At 44.7% G+C, this 13,574-nt stretch overlaps 2 protein-coding genes across 2 annotated transcripts; both read left to right on the plus strand.

Moving 5' to 3' along the window:
• The first annotated feature begins 2,874 nt into the window (after window positions 1–2,874).
• Window positions 2,875–10,538, plus strand: LOC137910783 (CTP synthase 1-like). Its single transcript, XM_068755194.1, has 17 exons — window positions 2,875–3,046; window positions 3,150–3,320; window positions 3,401–3,501; window positions 4,125–4,241; window positions 4,365–4,448; window positions 4,801–4,881; window positions 5,114–5,265; window positions 5,485–5,617; window positions 5,799–5,887; window positions 6,103–6,197; window positions 7,411–7,473; window positions 7,589–7,632; window positions 7,736–7,829; window positions 7,917–7,972; window positions 8,538–8,634; window positions 8,702–8,846; window positions 9,263–10,538. The coding sequence occupies exons 1-17, from the start codon at window positions 2,881–2,883 to the stop codon at window positions 9,345–9,347; spliced, it is 1,773 nt and encodes a 590-aa protein (XP_068611295.1). The 5' UTR covers window positions 2,875–2,880; the 3' UTR covers window positions 9,348–10,538.
• A 1,077-nt stretch (window positions 10,539–11,615) lies between these two features.
• rab42b (RAB42, member RAS oncogene family) lies at window positions 11,616–13,514 on the plus strand. The gene is made up of 2 exons (XM_068755467.1): window positions 11,616–11,833; window positions 12,512–13,514. The coding sequence occupies exons 1-2, from the start codon at window positions 11,616–11,618 to the stop codon at window positions 12,957–12,959; spliced, it is 666 nt and encodes a 221-aa protein (XP_068611568.1). The 3' UTR covers window positions 12,960–13,514.
• The last annotated feature ends 60 nt before the right edge of the window (window positions 13,515–13,574 follow it).

Below are 13,574 nucleotides of genomic sequence, written 5' to 3' on the forward strand. Positions count from 1 at the left end.
ACACCAACTGACATCTTACTTTGGTAGAATGCGTCTATCCTGTAGCTAAATGGGCATTTCACCCTGTATTCAGATTATTTTTTTGCTGTGAACCATTTTTAGTTTATTAATGTATAACCGATGTCAAGGACATATTAGTCATCAGCACAATGCCAATTATTACAAATGCTGGAAAAAGACAATAAGTCTTTTTTTTATTTCAAGTGGAAAATGGACAATGATGTGTTGAAACATTTATCAAATTATTCCAAATTTGGAAGACGCATTCATTCACTTACTTTTCTGGTTTTAAAAGATAAGGTTAATATCATATATGGGGCGTTTTAAGAATAAGAACGGAGGCCATACCAAGATGTGTCAGGTTGGAGGCAGGGGAAACAGCGAGCCCACCCAAAGTTCAAAGATATTCTTTTCAAGAGTACTGGCAAGGAATATTTTAGAGCTGTGACTTTCTGACTCCCTGGTCTGCGGTGCCAATCTTCTCATTTAACTTCTGAAAAAGAAAGAAAACAACTAAATGTCAAATATGTCTCCAAATGTCAAGCTATCCCTTCACTGATGACATTTTCCAACCAAAGTTTATTGAGTTTCCACCTCACAGCCAATGGCGTGATCTAATGTCCATTTAAATAATAACAAAGTCAACCAATTGTGTACGTGCCCCGCTCTCAGCGAACAAATAAAGTCAGATCAGTTTGTAGAGCTCTCTGTGTTCATTGGCTTCTTCTAACCTTTACGGAAGGTATACGTGTATAATAAAAAAAACAAGGTCAATTATTAACAAAGACAGATGGCCTGTCAAAGGTGACTTTGGACCCAGCCGCACATGTGACTTGCATTGCCAAAATATTTGAACCCACAGTGTTGCCGTGACATCTGTATCAACATGTTGGTGGGTAATGGTGTGCGCACTGCCGTCCACAGATGTGTTTTTATCCAAAGATCCATTCAAAGACGTGGGAATTACCTTTGAATCGCACTGCCGGTTACTTCAGCATGACAGCGAGATGACAGAAACGCAGCACCTCCTCATGCAAGAGGTTAATTTGTGTCTGTGCCTGCTTGTCAGATGTAATTGAAGTGAACAGTTTATGAAAATGAGGAGGCAGGGAAGAAGACTTTTAATTAGATCAATATCATAGAATGAAATGAATTGAAATCACCATTCCTATTGCCCACAATAAAAGTAGAGCAGCATGACACTGAATACACAAAGGAAAACTTTAATCTCATTGTTACAGTCTAACTGTATACATGTTTATTTTGGTGGACCATTGCTTTATTTTGTTGCGTCTCACTCGAACAAATCACAATCTATTGGGCTACATTTGCTTCCGCCCATATTAATCCCGTTTTCTATTTTACCAAACCTGATGTCTTTATTTCCTTCCTGAAAGTGTGTTTAGTATTAAAGTGAATAATATCATGCAATGTAAAAGACACATACATAGGTTTGTACATAGGACGCACATGCCACCTGGCGGTCAGATTAGGTTTAGAAAGAATTAGGAAAATTAGGGCGAAAGGGAGACCCGTGGTTAATCTCGCAGGAGGGCGCCATTATGATTCGGTCAGGCTAGGCTGTTTTTATTAATTTGATTTCGATGTAAAAGCACTGTCTCTGAAGAAACTTCTCATTCCTCCGGACGCGGTGAAAGCACAAAGTGTAAGGCATTTCCGGCTCAGACTTTGAATGCTTTCGTTTACCTGGTGGATTCTGCGCGCGCGACCGACGAGGGTCCGCCTGACAGGCAGAGAAGAGGGTTTAAATTTCCCGCACGAGCCTTAATCCGAAGGAACTGACTTTGACATGTGCTTGTACGGAACAGCGGAACGAAAGTTGCAGCCTGTAAACAGAAGTAAATTTAGTTTCTGACCGGGTGTCTTTATTGAAACGCGTCTGTACTTAATCTTCAGCTCTTCAAGGTGAGTTTAAAAAAATATTTCCATTTATCGTGTGAAGCATGACAAAGCAAAGTGTTGAAGTTGGCTGTTAGCTGCTGATGTAGTTAGCATTGATAGCATTAGCTTGTGAATTTTAGTTAGGCTGCCTTTTGCTGTCCGTCTCGGCTTCATGAATTGAGGATTCGGGCGTCATAAAACGTTTTTTTGGACGATAATAGAGGGCTCTGGTGGAACTGCTTTTCATTACGGTGCATCCCGGGCTAGCGCGTTGACCGCTCTAAAATTAAAGTGGAGTCTGTCGCTATCGTCTATAAATAGGTGGCAATTAGCTGCTTCTGTAATAAAGTTAGCTAAAGCTAGCTGCTTCTGTAATAAAGTTAGCTAAAGCTAGCTGCACGTGTTGACGCTGCGCCAGCCCCGTTTCCAAACTCTTATGTCTGCACGTTCACAGATTTGTTTCACGATCATATTCATATATATATCGATAATTAAACCTGTCAATTTGGTGTCGACGTGCTGGACTGACATTTAACCAGAAGCCTGCGAGGAGTCTAACTTTGAAGTTCGCCGCATTTCATTTTAAAACATTTCGGGAACACACCCTTAATTATGGGCGCGACTATGGAGCTTGTCAACGCGTCTGAAATGAGAGAGAATTACGGGCTGAATGGGAAATTTAATCTTTGCAGATTTCGATCTGTAGTTATTGATCTTTGCTCATGCTGTCGTGTTGCGTTCACAAAGCAGGAATGGCGGTCGTAAAACTGACAACTGGGTTCCTTCGCGATGCGGTGACACAACTTCACATGAAATATGCGGCTAGACTGAGTCCACGGCAGATAAAACACTGCTTATATATATATTTGTACTGCATTTACTGCAGCTCCGTGTTTCCTTTCACACTTGATTGAACAGATTTGACTTTGAAGTCTTCTTTCGCGTCTCTTGTTTTACGTTTAGTCTTCACGTGACACTATGAAGTACATCCTGGTTACTGGTGGTGTCATATCTGGAATCGGAAAGGGGATCATCGCTAGCAGTGTGGGAACGATCCTCAAATCGTGTGGTCTCCATGTGACGGCGATTAAGATCGATCCTTATATTAATATCGATGCGGGAACGTTTTCGCCTTATGAGCACGGTGAGTGGAGTTCGTTCACCGATGCCGTTTCTTTATTGTGTTGTTGTTTTTGTTGCCGATAGGCTGGTTGGTATTTCGCTCAGACATAATATCTGTTGCACAGGTGAAGTGTTTGTTCTCGATGATGGAGGGGAGGTGGATCTGGACTTGGGGAACTACGAGCGTTTCCTGGACATCTGTCTGACCAGAGACAACAATCTCACCACTGGCAAGATCTACCAGTCGGTCATCAACAAGGAACGGAAGGGAGACTATCTGGGCAAGACTGTACAGGGTGAGTTATTCTTTGATTTCCCCGGCACAGTCGGTCAATGGAACAACAATCTTTAATTAAAAATACTTTCTTGTTTTCAGTGGTGCCCCACATCACAGATGCCATTCAGGAGTGGGTGATGAAGCAGGCCAAGATCTCGGTAGACGATGACGGCGTGGAGCCTCAGGTTTGCGTCATCGAGGTGAGTTGCTGCTGGGTTTGTGGCGCAGAGGTCAAAGCCGTTGTGAAGACCTTCCTTACCGAGTTATACATGATATTTCAAAAGATTATTGGACCGCCCCTGTGTGATTTATTACCCGAGCATTTTTTTTTTTTTTTTGCGCAGAATGGAAAAAGAGAAGGTTTTTGATGAGAAATGGGACTGAGTGCGTTGCCTAAAGCAATAGGAAGTATTGGCGTCACTCGGCAGGCGGTGGGAGAATTTGCTGACTTGGAGTTTAGTGCGAGTCGAAGCAGAAAAAGAAACATTGTTTTCAAAACTAAAATATTTAGAGATTTAAACATGGATTTTGTTGTTGTTATGCAGTCTCTATAGAATATATCTCGTGTGAATCTGCTGCTGTTTCCAGTCTTCGGCTTACCAGAGCCCAAAATGGCATCTTCAGAATTCTTTATTGGTTAAATCAATGGACCAAAACACAAAGACCCATCATTCACCCCGTTGTTGTTTAGATTCTTGCTGCCTTTACGTGAGAGCCAGTTTTGCTGAGCACGTTTCGTGTGCCAGAAGTCTTCGTTGGTATTGCGTAATGTTCATGGGAAACAAACCTGTGTGTTCGTGCGTGCCTTTGTGGTTGTCCACAGCTGGGGGGCACGGTTGGGGACATTGAGAGCATGCCTTTCATCGAAGCCTTCAGACAGTTTCAGTTCAAAGTGAAGAGGGAGAACTTCTGCAACATCCACGTCAGCTTGATCCCCCAGGTACGGCACGCTGACGAACACGCGGCACGTCTTCATCGCGTGATCAAAATGGCGTCGCTGCTGGATCGCATTGAAAATGATTTGATGATTTTCCCAACCGTTTGAGGTGAATTTGCATTTCAGCCCATCACCACAGGAGAGCAGAAAACCAAACCGACCCAGAGCAGTGTGCGGGAGCTCAGAGGGCTGGGTTTGTCCCCCGACCTGGTGAGAACCTTTTTGTCTTTTTGAAATCATTGCCTCTCATTTGCCTTTTATGTTTAGTGACTCCGAAACAAACCCATATTTTCATGTTGTAACAGGAAATGAAATGTTTGCCAGTGAGTTCGGGATTTTCCGCTTATCTTACTGGACATGCAGGAATCCGATTCCGGTGTCTGCTGCAGTAAAGTTCAGACACTTTTACTGTCGGGTCCATCAACTGACTTTAGTATTGAGTAAATAAAATGAAGAAAATTGTGGCATACAGGAAGTGATGTTATCAGTTAATGTCCTGTACCACATTTTATCCCTGACTTGTATGTTGTAAATAACACAATAGCCTCTCTATTTTTGTCAGATCATGTGTCGCTGCTCATCGCCCCTGGAAACGTCTGTCAAGGAGAAGATTTCCATGTTTTGTCACGTGGAACCCACACAGGTGAACTTCTGCTGTTTTGTTTATGATCGACAATGAGAAAAATTCCGACTGTCACACCGACATCTGCAATTGTGGTGTTTTCTTTGTCGATGGAAGATACAGGATACAGCAAGTTTTTATGTATGCTAGTATCAGTTTGGGTAGAGTGATATTTTACATAAGAACGTTAACGCTGCTCAGCTTTTATGAGTTGGGGTGAAACTGAAAGAATCTGTTTTGCAAATGTCTGCAGGTGATCTGTGTCCAGGATGTCTCCACCGTCTACAGAGTGCCCCTCCTGCTGGAGGATCAAGGTGTCGTCAGCTACTTCTGTCGGAGGCTCAATCTACCCATCGAGATGAGGCCCAGAAAAATGCTCAGAAGGTGGAAGGAGATTGCCGATAGGTAAAGACGTGCGTCTCAGCTGATAACTTTGCTGACGCTACACACATAATTAGCCTCGCAGGCATGGAACAAGCATTTTAATTACTCTGTCGCTTCTTGGATTCGTTACAATCCCACAATTGGACAAGTGTCCCTTTGTTATTACTGTATTGAACACAAGTTCTAGTTAAAAGAGGCACCAGGTAAGCACCGTGAATTACCCTCTTACCCTCTTTTCAGATCCGACCGTCTCTTGGAACATGTTTCCATAGCGCTGGTTGGGAAATACACAAAGTTAGCCGACTCGTACACCTCGGTGATCAAAGCCCTGCAGCACTCGGCCCTCGCTATTAATCACAAGCTGGAGGTGAAGGTATGGAAGTATTTCACGCTTGTGTGTGCCTTTATTTTTATATTGATCTGCAGTTTGTGTTGATGTCATCACAGAGCAATGGGCATGACTAGCATTAGCGCCTGCGGTTACACTAATGAGCTTCTTGGCTGCGATGTTGACGGATCTCGTTCCAAATGAAGCCGTTTGCGTGTCTTTGCAGTACGTGGACTCTGAAGACCTGGAGCCCGCCACTCTGGAGGCTGAGCCAGTGAAATATCATGAAGCCTGGCAAAAACTGTGCAGTTGTCAGTGAGTAGACAAACCTGGAAAACCAGGAAACCGGTTTCAATGGGGTGCTGTTTATTCCCTGTCATGGACGGAGCGCGTCCTGCCGGTTATCTCAGCCACATGGTGGCAGTAGAGGGCTGCTCTGACTCGAGTTCAGCAGCAGAGGACTGGCCTGTCTTGTAGAAAGGATTAATTATTACGATGATTTGACTGTTTCATTCCGACCGTTTCCACAGAGGTGTTTTGGTACCGGGAGGTTTCGGTGTGAGGGGGACAGAGGGCAAGATCCTCGCCATCAGCTGGGCAAGGAAACATAATAAGCCATTCCTGGGTAAGAGAGACTCGGAACTCCTCGATCGCGTAGCCTCGGCAGCAGGCGACGTTAAACTTTATTTAAAGTGACAGATCAGCCTAAAGCATCACCATGACCAGCATCTACAGAGAGGAGACTCATCGCAAAAAGCTTCGGCTGAAACAACCAGTCAACTGTGGATAAACTTGATGTTTAAAATAAGAGGCTAAAATGCTTAAAGCAATGAGTGAGGAGAGGGAGGAAAATAACCCCCCCCCTGTGGAAGGACCAGTCAGACGATCCATCATTAAAACGAGGTCATTGATCAGGTTCTGCAGCACCTCTCTGTTCTGAGACCATCGGGTTTACAAATGAAGCTCTGCTCTTATCGCCGTACATTGAATTCTAACTAAGTTCCCCGGAACCCTGGAGATGTTCCAATGATTTAAAAGGCAATGTGTGGCGTACAAGGACCCAGTAGAGGGAGGGCAAATATCCATCTGGATGCCGGGTCAGATCCAGATCCAGATAATTCAAAGACTTCATTAGCGGATGCTTTAAACGGCTAACATCATTGTGCTCTCGGCTGTCCGCGTCAACGTGTTTCTCTGGGATGCCATTAAAGTGTCGATGACGTCGGCCGCTGTTCAAATATTTCTGTAAACATTGCCATTTGTGGAATATCAACATCTCACTGCGTACGAGACTGGCCCGGATGCACCTCCATATTGAAGCCAGTTTAATAAATAATTCATTCCTAATTGCTATTTGACAGCCTGCTTTTTCTTTACGCGAGTAATATTTGTACTGGTCTAAATTGAACAATTTGATTGTCCTGGCGTTGCACGCACAGCGAGTGTCTTTGTGAGGAAGGTATTAAAAGGCCTGTCTCAAAGACGCCGGTCCAATTATAGATGGGGCGAGTCCAGTGATTGAAGCAAACAGAGTTTTTATTGAAATGGTAAGATAATGGCTGCGCCGTCTCTAAAATCGTTTGCTGTTGTGTTTTGTTCTACAGGCCTGTTCACAAGAAGTGAAAGCAATAGCATAATTGATTGTCTAAGTATTCCATCACTGCCGGTGGAACTACGAGTATTTTGAAGTCGCATTCATGTTTCAGTAGAATTTATGGCAGCATTCTTGCCGTATCATGTAGGTGTGGTGGCGCCATCCGGTCATGCTAGCGGTTTGTGCAGAGCGATCTGGTTCAACGCCTCATTGTGAAAGAATCTCTTGGCTTCCTCTCCTGCAGGGGTGTGTTTGGGCATGCAGCTGGCAGTGTGCGAGTTCGCCCGCAATGTTCTGGGATGGGAAGGTAAGGCACTCCCGCCGCTGAGGAACATTTGGATCCTCTGTTTGATGATGAATGAAGCTCAGACGCGTTATGATCTGTGACTTCGGCTTAGATGAGCTTTGCTTATCAATTTCAGATGCCAACTCCACGGAATTTAATCCAGACTCCAAACACCCAGTGGTGGGTTATCCTTTTCTGCAGAGCTCACACCACGCTGTGTCAGCACGGGGGGGGGGGGGGGGGGCAGCAGCATGGTTCCAACACCTTTTTTTGATTGTGACAGGTTATTGACATGCCAGAGCACAACCCAGGGCAGATGGGAGGGACGATGAGGTTGGGAAAGAGACGGACCATTTTCAAATCCGACAGCGTGCTGAGTAAGCGTCTCCGTACAGTCATGGCAGACTCTTGCCTTTTTTTTTTTTGTCTGTGTTGTTTTAAATAGCTGGTCTTTCTTTTTACAGGAAAACTCTATGGAAACGTGGATTATGTTGACGAGAGGCACAGACACCGGTTCGAGGTAGAGGCTAAAACAAGGGTTTAGACTAGTGACTGTTTTTGTCCTCATTAGACAAGAGAATGAACCCAATCTTCTTATCAGCTTTTACCCAATACGGGAATGACTACCAATATATGGAGCTCATCAAACCCAGCCAGGCTGCAGCCATTGACTTCACAATCACGTCCACCATTAAACAAAGAGCAGGAAAAGAAGAAGAGCAGGGCTTGTGTCAAACTGCTGCACCAGCAGCGGAGACTTCAGAGCCAAAGACGTGGCTGCAGTTTGCAATAAATCTTCCACGAGGGTTCAGAGCGGAGAGAAAACACGAGTCTTACTTGAGCGACAGAAAAGTAAACCATCCATCTCCTCTCGCTGCATCTTAGTCCTCCTTACCTTCAGGTGTGGGTTAACTACGGGTCCTGAAATCCTTTTCAAAATGAGAAATCCACATCGCTCAGCCCGAGTCGTAAAATGTTTCGTTCTGATCACACACAAGCTATTACTCCACTCTCCCGTGTTCCCCGTGTGTGTGGTCGGATGCGCTGGTAGCGTTTCCCCATCCCTTGATCGTGGCTCTTTCCAGGTGAACCCTTCGCTGAAGCACCACTTTGAACAGAATGGTCTTCAGTTCGTGGGTCAGGACGAGGCGGGCGAGAGGATGGAGGTCGTCGAAGTGGAGGGTGAGCGGCGCTAGCTGCACTCGTTTCTGCTGTGGAGGTCGGCATGTTCAGGCGTACGTTGTTCCAGATCATTGTTACTTCGTCGGCGTGCAGTACCACCCAGAGTTCACCTCGAGGCCCATCAAACCTTCTCCTCCGTACTTCGGCCTCCTGCTGGCTGCTGCGGGGAAGCTTCAGAGCTACCTGAACAAGGGTTGCCAGCTTTCTCCACGGTAAGCTGGGAGACCGGCAGCATATTATTGCTCCAACACAATTTGGTTTGGAAGTCAAAGTGAAATTGGTCCGACAGGATTGTAAATTTCATTTTGGCTTTGCTGCAGTTTCAGCCAACAAACTAAAAGCGTTAATTTCGTGCTTTGTCTTTGTTTGTTTTCTGCACTCCTTAAAGTGGGTTTAAAAATGATAACACGACATTTTTAAAACTGAGACTTACCGTCATTTATAAAAACGTTTTATGCACTAACTTTGGAAATTGGACATTAGCAAGCATATTTCTATTTTACATGATTTAATGCAGTTTCATCCAATGGCCCACGGGCACAGCCACAGTTAACAATCATACTTTGTCTTCATTGAACTTTTAAACTGGCATGCATTATCGCTCCAATAACTTTTTCCTCTGTTGCAGAGACACCTACAGCAGCGGCAGCGGCAACAGCTCTCCCGATACCGATGTCTGTGAGCTGAAGTTCCCGTCTTTGCCGAGAAATTAAAGTCATGTTTTCGTTGTGCGGCGCCGGCTTGCTTCCTCTAATGGAAAAACGACACCGGGTCCATCGCCGTACCCGAGAGTCGAGTCGAGCCGGTGCCACATGGTGGAAAACACGGCAAACGTCATACGAGGTTGTGTTTGTGTGATGCCGATGCAGGTAAATCCTCAAAAAACAAATAGCTGGTCTGCCGTAAACCTGTCCTGCAAAACCAGCGTTTTTATGAAACTCTTCCACTGATCAGAGCTGAGTTTTTAATGTGAATATATTATGCATTTTCTGCTCGCTTGAAGGGGAAAGGATGTCTTGCTGTGAACCTTCGGGTTTTAGTGCAGCTGCAACAAGCAGAATTGTTATGAAAAGGACATTGTTGAATACTACACCAAAAACGATTAACAGTCTGTGCAAATGTCATATTCAAGTTCTATTTAAAAAGTACATAAACGGAAAAACCGCCCACATTGAATTTATTGTCTGCAGTTTTCGTTTCGGCAGCTCTTCTGCAAATCAGTTTAATTCATCTGATGAAAATTCTGATCAATTGATAAATTGTTGCCGTAGTGTTGCGAGTTTCTCCATCACGTACGTTGTTGCTGTTGCCGCTTTCAATTTTACTTTCTGTATATTGCTGTATTTTTACTTTTACATTTAGAGCCATCTTATTTAACAAAGAGATTCTTTGTGGTTGCTGATCTAAAGGTTTGTCCACACTGCACGGACTGTGCATGAAACCCTCAGGTGAGTTTATGCTGGACGATAAAGCTGTACGTGTGAGAGAGTGTTTGTTTTGTAATAAAGTGGTTTGTTGACGGCGGGTAGCAGATTTTACACTCTGTTCTGGTTGCATGACTGGTTACACGCGAGAACTCGTGCCTCATGGCGTCAACAAAAGCAATTTTTCTAGCTGAGTCAGAACTTCCTAAAATGAATTTATCCTGATGCAGTCATGCGACTCTGTGGCTAACGCTAACTCGACGTGATCAAGCAGCCGTTAGAAGAACGCTTGGCTTCTGTTGTCTGACGCCAAACTGAGACTGAGGCGTCGACTGTAGATGATAAATGTTCCATTTTCACTTGTCTTTTCTGACGGTTCTGTTCCATCTGCTGGAAACCCATTCGCGCGGAATACCACTATTTTTTTTTTATGCCATTAAGATGTAGGCTGTTTGTTGAAAATAAATTGTTTTTTTTTTTAATTCTTTGAGTTTCTGGTTCTGATTCTCTAGTGATTACAGTCCTTGAACTTTGAACCTGCGAACAGACGTGCATTGACGTCATCACACTGAAAAGCTTTGTCTCCACTGGCGGCTCTTTAGTCGTCTTCGACCACATCGTACGCATTTAAATACAAAGCTAATAATCAAAAGCCAGACTGAGCTCCAGGAGGCTGATTTACTCTACGAAAAGGTAGCAGCTGCCATTTGCTGAAAATGATCACATTAGCGAAAGCAGAAATAGTAATGAATAACATTTCGGTGCATTCCAGGGTTGATGCGGTTTAATTTGAGTTAAAGTGAATATTTGAATCGCGGTCACTGCAAATGATCACAAAATATATTCTATGAAAAAATTAACTCAGAGCAAAAAATGAATTACAAATCCTGATTGTCCCAGTGATTCCCAGGGAATTTCCCACTATATATATATTAATGAACTTCCTTTTTCAGGTGGCAGTGTTAACTCTTCAGATGCCATAAGCTGGAAACAGCGCTGGTTGACAATGATTAATAATTCAGACCCGGTGACAGCCGGTTTGTCTGGATGTGACTTTAAACTCTAAAGGCAAATGAAACTTCCTTAAATCCACATCCCTCCCCAGACAGCCCCTCCTTCATGCGCTCACTCCAACCTGATCGAGTATCAACAGGTAAATTCAGAAGGCCACGCCCCCCCGAGGGACGCACGCTTCCACTGCCGGTCGAGATCAGCAACTTCAGAAGAGAAGAAGCGCGACTTTGCAGGGCACATGCCAATTCATATCCGGTTTGAGGACCCCCCCCCCCCGGCTGCCCAAAAGCAAACCCTGAGTTTGGGATGCCGGTAAACGGACCGCGCTCACGGACCGGGACGTTTAGGAGTGTTTGCGGCGGTTGTTTCTGAAGCACGCAGGTGTGACGCTGCTGCGGGTTCGGGACGCTCCTCCTCCAGAACCGATCCGAGCCGCACCTTCAGCAGTTTGTCCCTATTTCTGCAGAGTTCGCCTTGTTGCTTTCCTCTCTCTCTTTGCCACTACTTCAACCTAGAGCTGCTCCCCCCCCCCCATCGGCAACAATGGACTTCACTTTTTGGCAGTACCAGTTCAGGTTCATCATGCTGGGGGACTCCACGGTGGGCAAGTCCTCCCTGATGAAGCGCTTCACTGAAGACGTGTTCATGGAGTCCGTCAATCAGACGGTGGGCGTGGACTTCTACGTTCACTTCCTGGAGGTGGAGCCTGGCGTGCGGGTCAAGCTGCAGTTCTGGGACACGGCCGGACAGGAGAGGTTCAGGTGAGAAGGACAAATGGGCACGGTCTTCTGCTTGGTGTGAATCATAACTGGACGTGTTTGGATTCCTTAGATGTTTTAACATGCATGTGTGAATAGATATATATACATATATGTATATGTAAATATATATATATATATATATACACATATTTTTCCCCAGATATCTATTAATATTTCAGAGATATCTGAAAAAGATTTTTTTCCTGCCCAGCAGGAGAAAAATTTTTTTTTATTCCCTCAAGAAATAAAGAAAATCATTTGACATTTTCAGCTGAGTGAAATTGCAAACTGTTTGACCTGTTCTCGGCGTGGCGCCTGCAGCCGTCTAATCCGGAGTGAGTCAGCGAAAAAGTTTTGTTCTTGTACAGAAGTGTTAGGAAGAAAGTTTCTTTCTTTTTTTAAAAGCAGACAGCGACTGGGAGAACGCTCCGCTAATCCATTCCTTAGGTTTATCCACGACTGTGATTAGAGCGGTTGTCAATTTCTTAAACTCAATCATCTTATCTAAACAAAAAGCTCACCGTGCAGATGATCAGCTGATTATTTACACACCGAACAGGAAAGCAAAGTCTGAGTTACCCCAGAGCAGGTGTTTTTGAGAGCTGAAATGTAAAGCGCTACTACCCCCCCATTACCCTCATTCTCCACTTCACCCTTGTGACTCTTTCCTTTTCTCAGGTCAGTGACCCGTTCTTATTACCACAACTCGGTCGGAGGCCTGCTGGTGTTCGACATGTCCAACCGGGACTCCTTTGACCACGTTAAGGAGTGGTACGATGAGGTCTGCGACCGGGTGGAGCCGCAGAGGATTCAGTTCATCCTGGTGGGCCAGAAGTCTGACCTGGATGCTCAGGGGGGGAGAGCGGTGACTCAGGAAGAGGCCGAGAAACTGGCCGAGAAGCTCGGCGTGTCCTACATGGAGGTCTCCGCCAAGACGGGCCACAACGTGAAGGAAGTCTTTGAGCTGCTCACTCAAAGGGTCTACCAAGGTATCGTGAGTGGGGACATAGTGCTGAGGGAGGGCTGGGACGGAATCAAATGTGCTGCACCACAGACTCTGAAGCCACAGAACACCAGCCTGACTAAGACCAGCACAAAGACCAAGACCAAGAAGTGCTGCAATTAAAGCGTGGCGCCAATCGTGTCGCCGCAGAGCCGAAGCAGCGCGTGGGATGTTTGACCTGTTTGGTATTTTACTGTAACAATGGGATCATCGTGACACACTCCGATTATGTTTGTTCATCTGGGAAAGCGTTTTGATGAAAGTTTGTACAGGTGTGACTCTTGGGCAAAGCAATACTTTATTAAATCTTGAGGCAGACGTGAGTACGAATGAGAGATCCGGGTCACGTTTATATATATATATATATGTGCTTTTTGGTTGATGACATTGTTGCATCATAACCAGCTGACTTAAATGTCAGTAAATGCTCTGAACGTCTTCCGACACCGCAAGCGTTGTCCAACCTGTAGATCTTGAAGCACCATGTGGTTAAAAGTAAACGTGACTCAATGCAAGATGAGGGCGGGAGCAAAAATACAAGAACATTCCACTTCTTCCTCTAAATATACAATCAATGTCCTTTTGAAACATTGTGACATCAGTTAATGTTTACTTCCTGTTTGTTCTTTCAGAATTTATTCTGCTGCTTCCCACAGATTGAAGCTTCATGTCTGTAAGTGTACACAAGCCTTATATTTCATGATTATTAAATGTTTTGCCTCCATTAAACCCCTTTAA

This window comes from Brachionichthys hirsutus, chromosome 3 (genome assembly GCF_040956055.1).
Source record: "Brachionichthys hirsutus isolate HB-005 chromosome 3, CSIRO-AGI_Bhir_v1, whole genome shotgun sequence".
Taxonomy (NCBI): domain Eukaryota; kingdom Metazoa; phylum Chordata; class Actinopteri; order Lophiiformes; family Brachionichthyidae; genus Brachionichthys; species Brachionichthys hirsutus.

Coding starts and splice junctions, on each gene's coding strand:
- LOC137910783 (XM_068755194.1), top strand. CDS start 2,881: ATGAAGTACATCCTGGTTACTGGTGGTGTCATATCTGGAATCGGAAAG. Junction 3,047..3,149: donor GTTTTCGCCTTATGAGCACG/GTGAGTGGAGTT, acceptor TCTGTTGCACAG/GTGAAGTGTTTGTTCTCGAT. Junction 5,888..6,102: donor CAAAAACTGTGCAGTTGTCA/GTGAGTAGACAA, acceptor CCGTTTCCACAG/AGGTGTTTTGGTACCGGGAG.
- rab42b (XM_068755467.1), top strand. CDS start 11,616: ATGGACTTCACTTTTTGGCAGTACCAGTTCAGGTTCATCATGCTGGGG. Junction 11,834..12,511: donor GCCGGACAGGAGAGGTTCAG/GTGAGAAGGACA, acceptor TCCTTTTCTCAG/GTCAGTGACCCGTTCTTATT.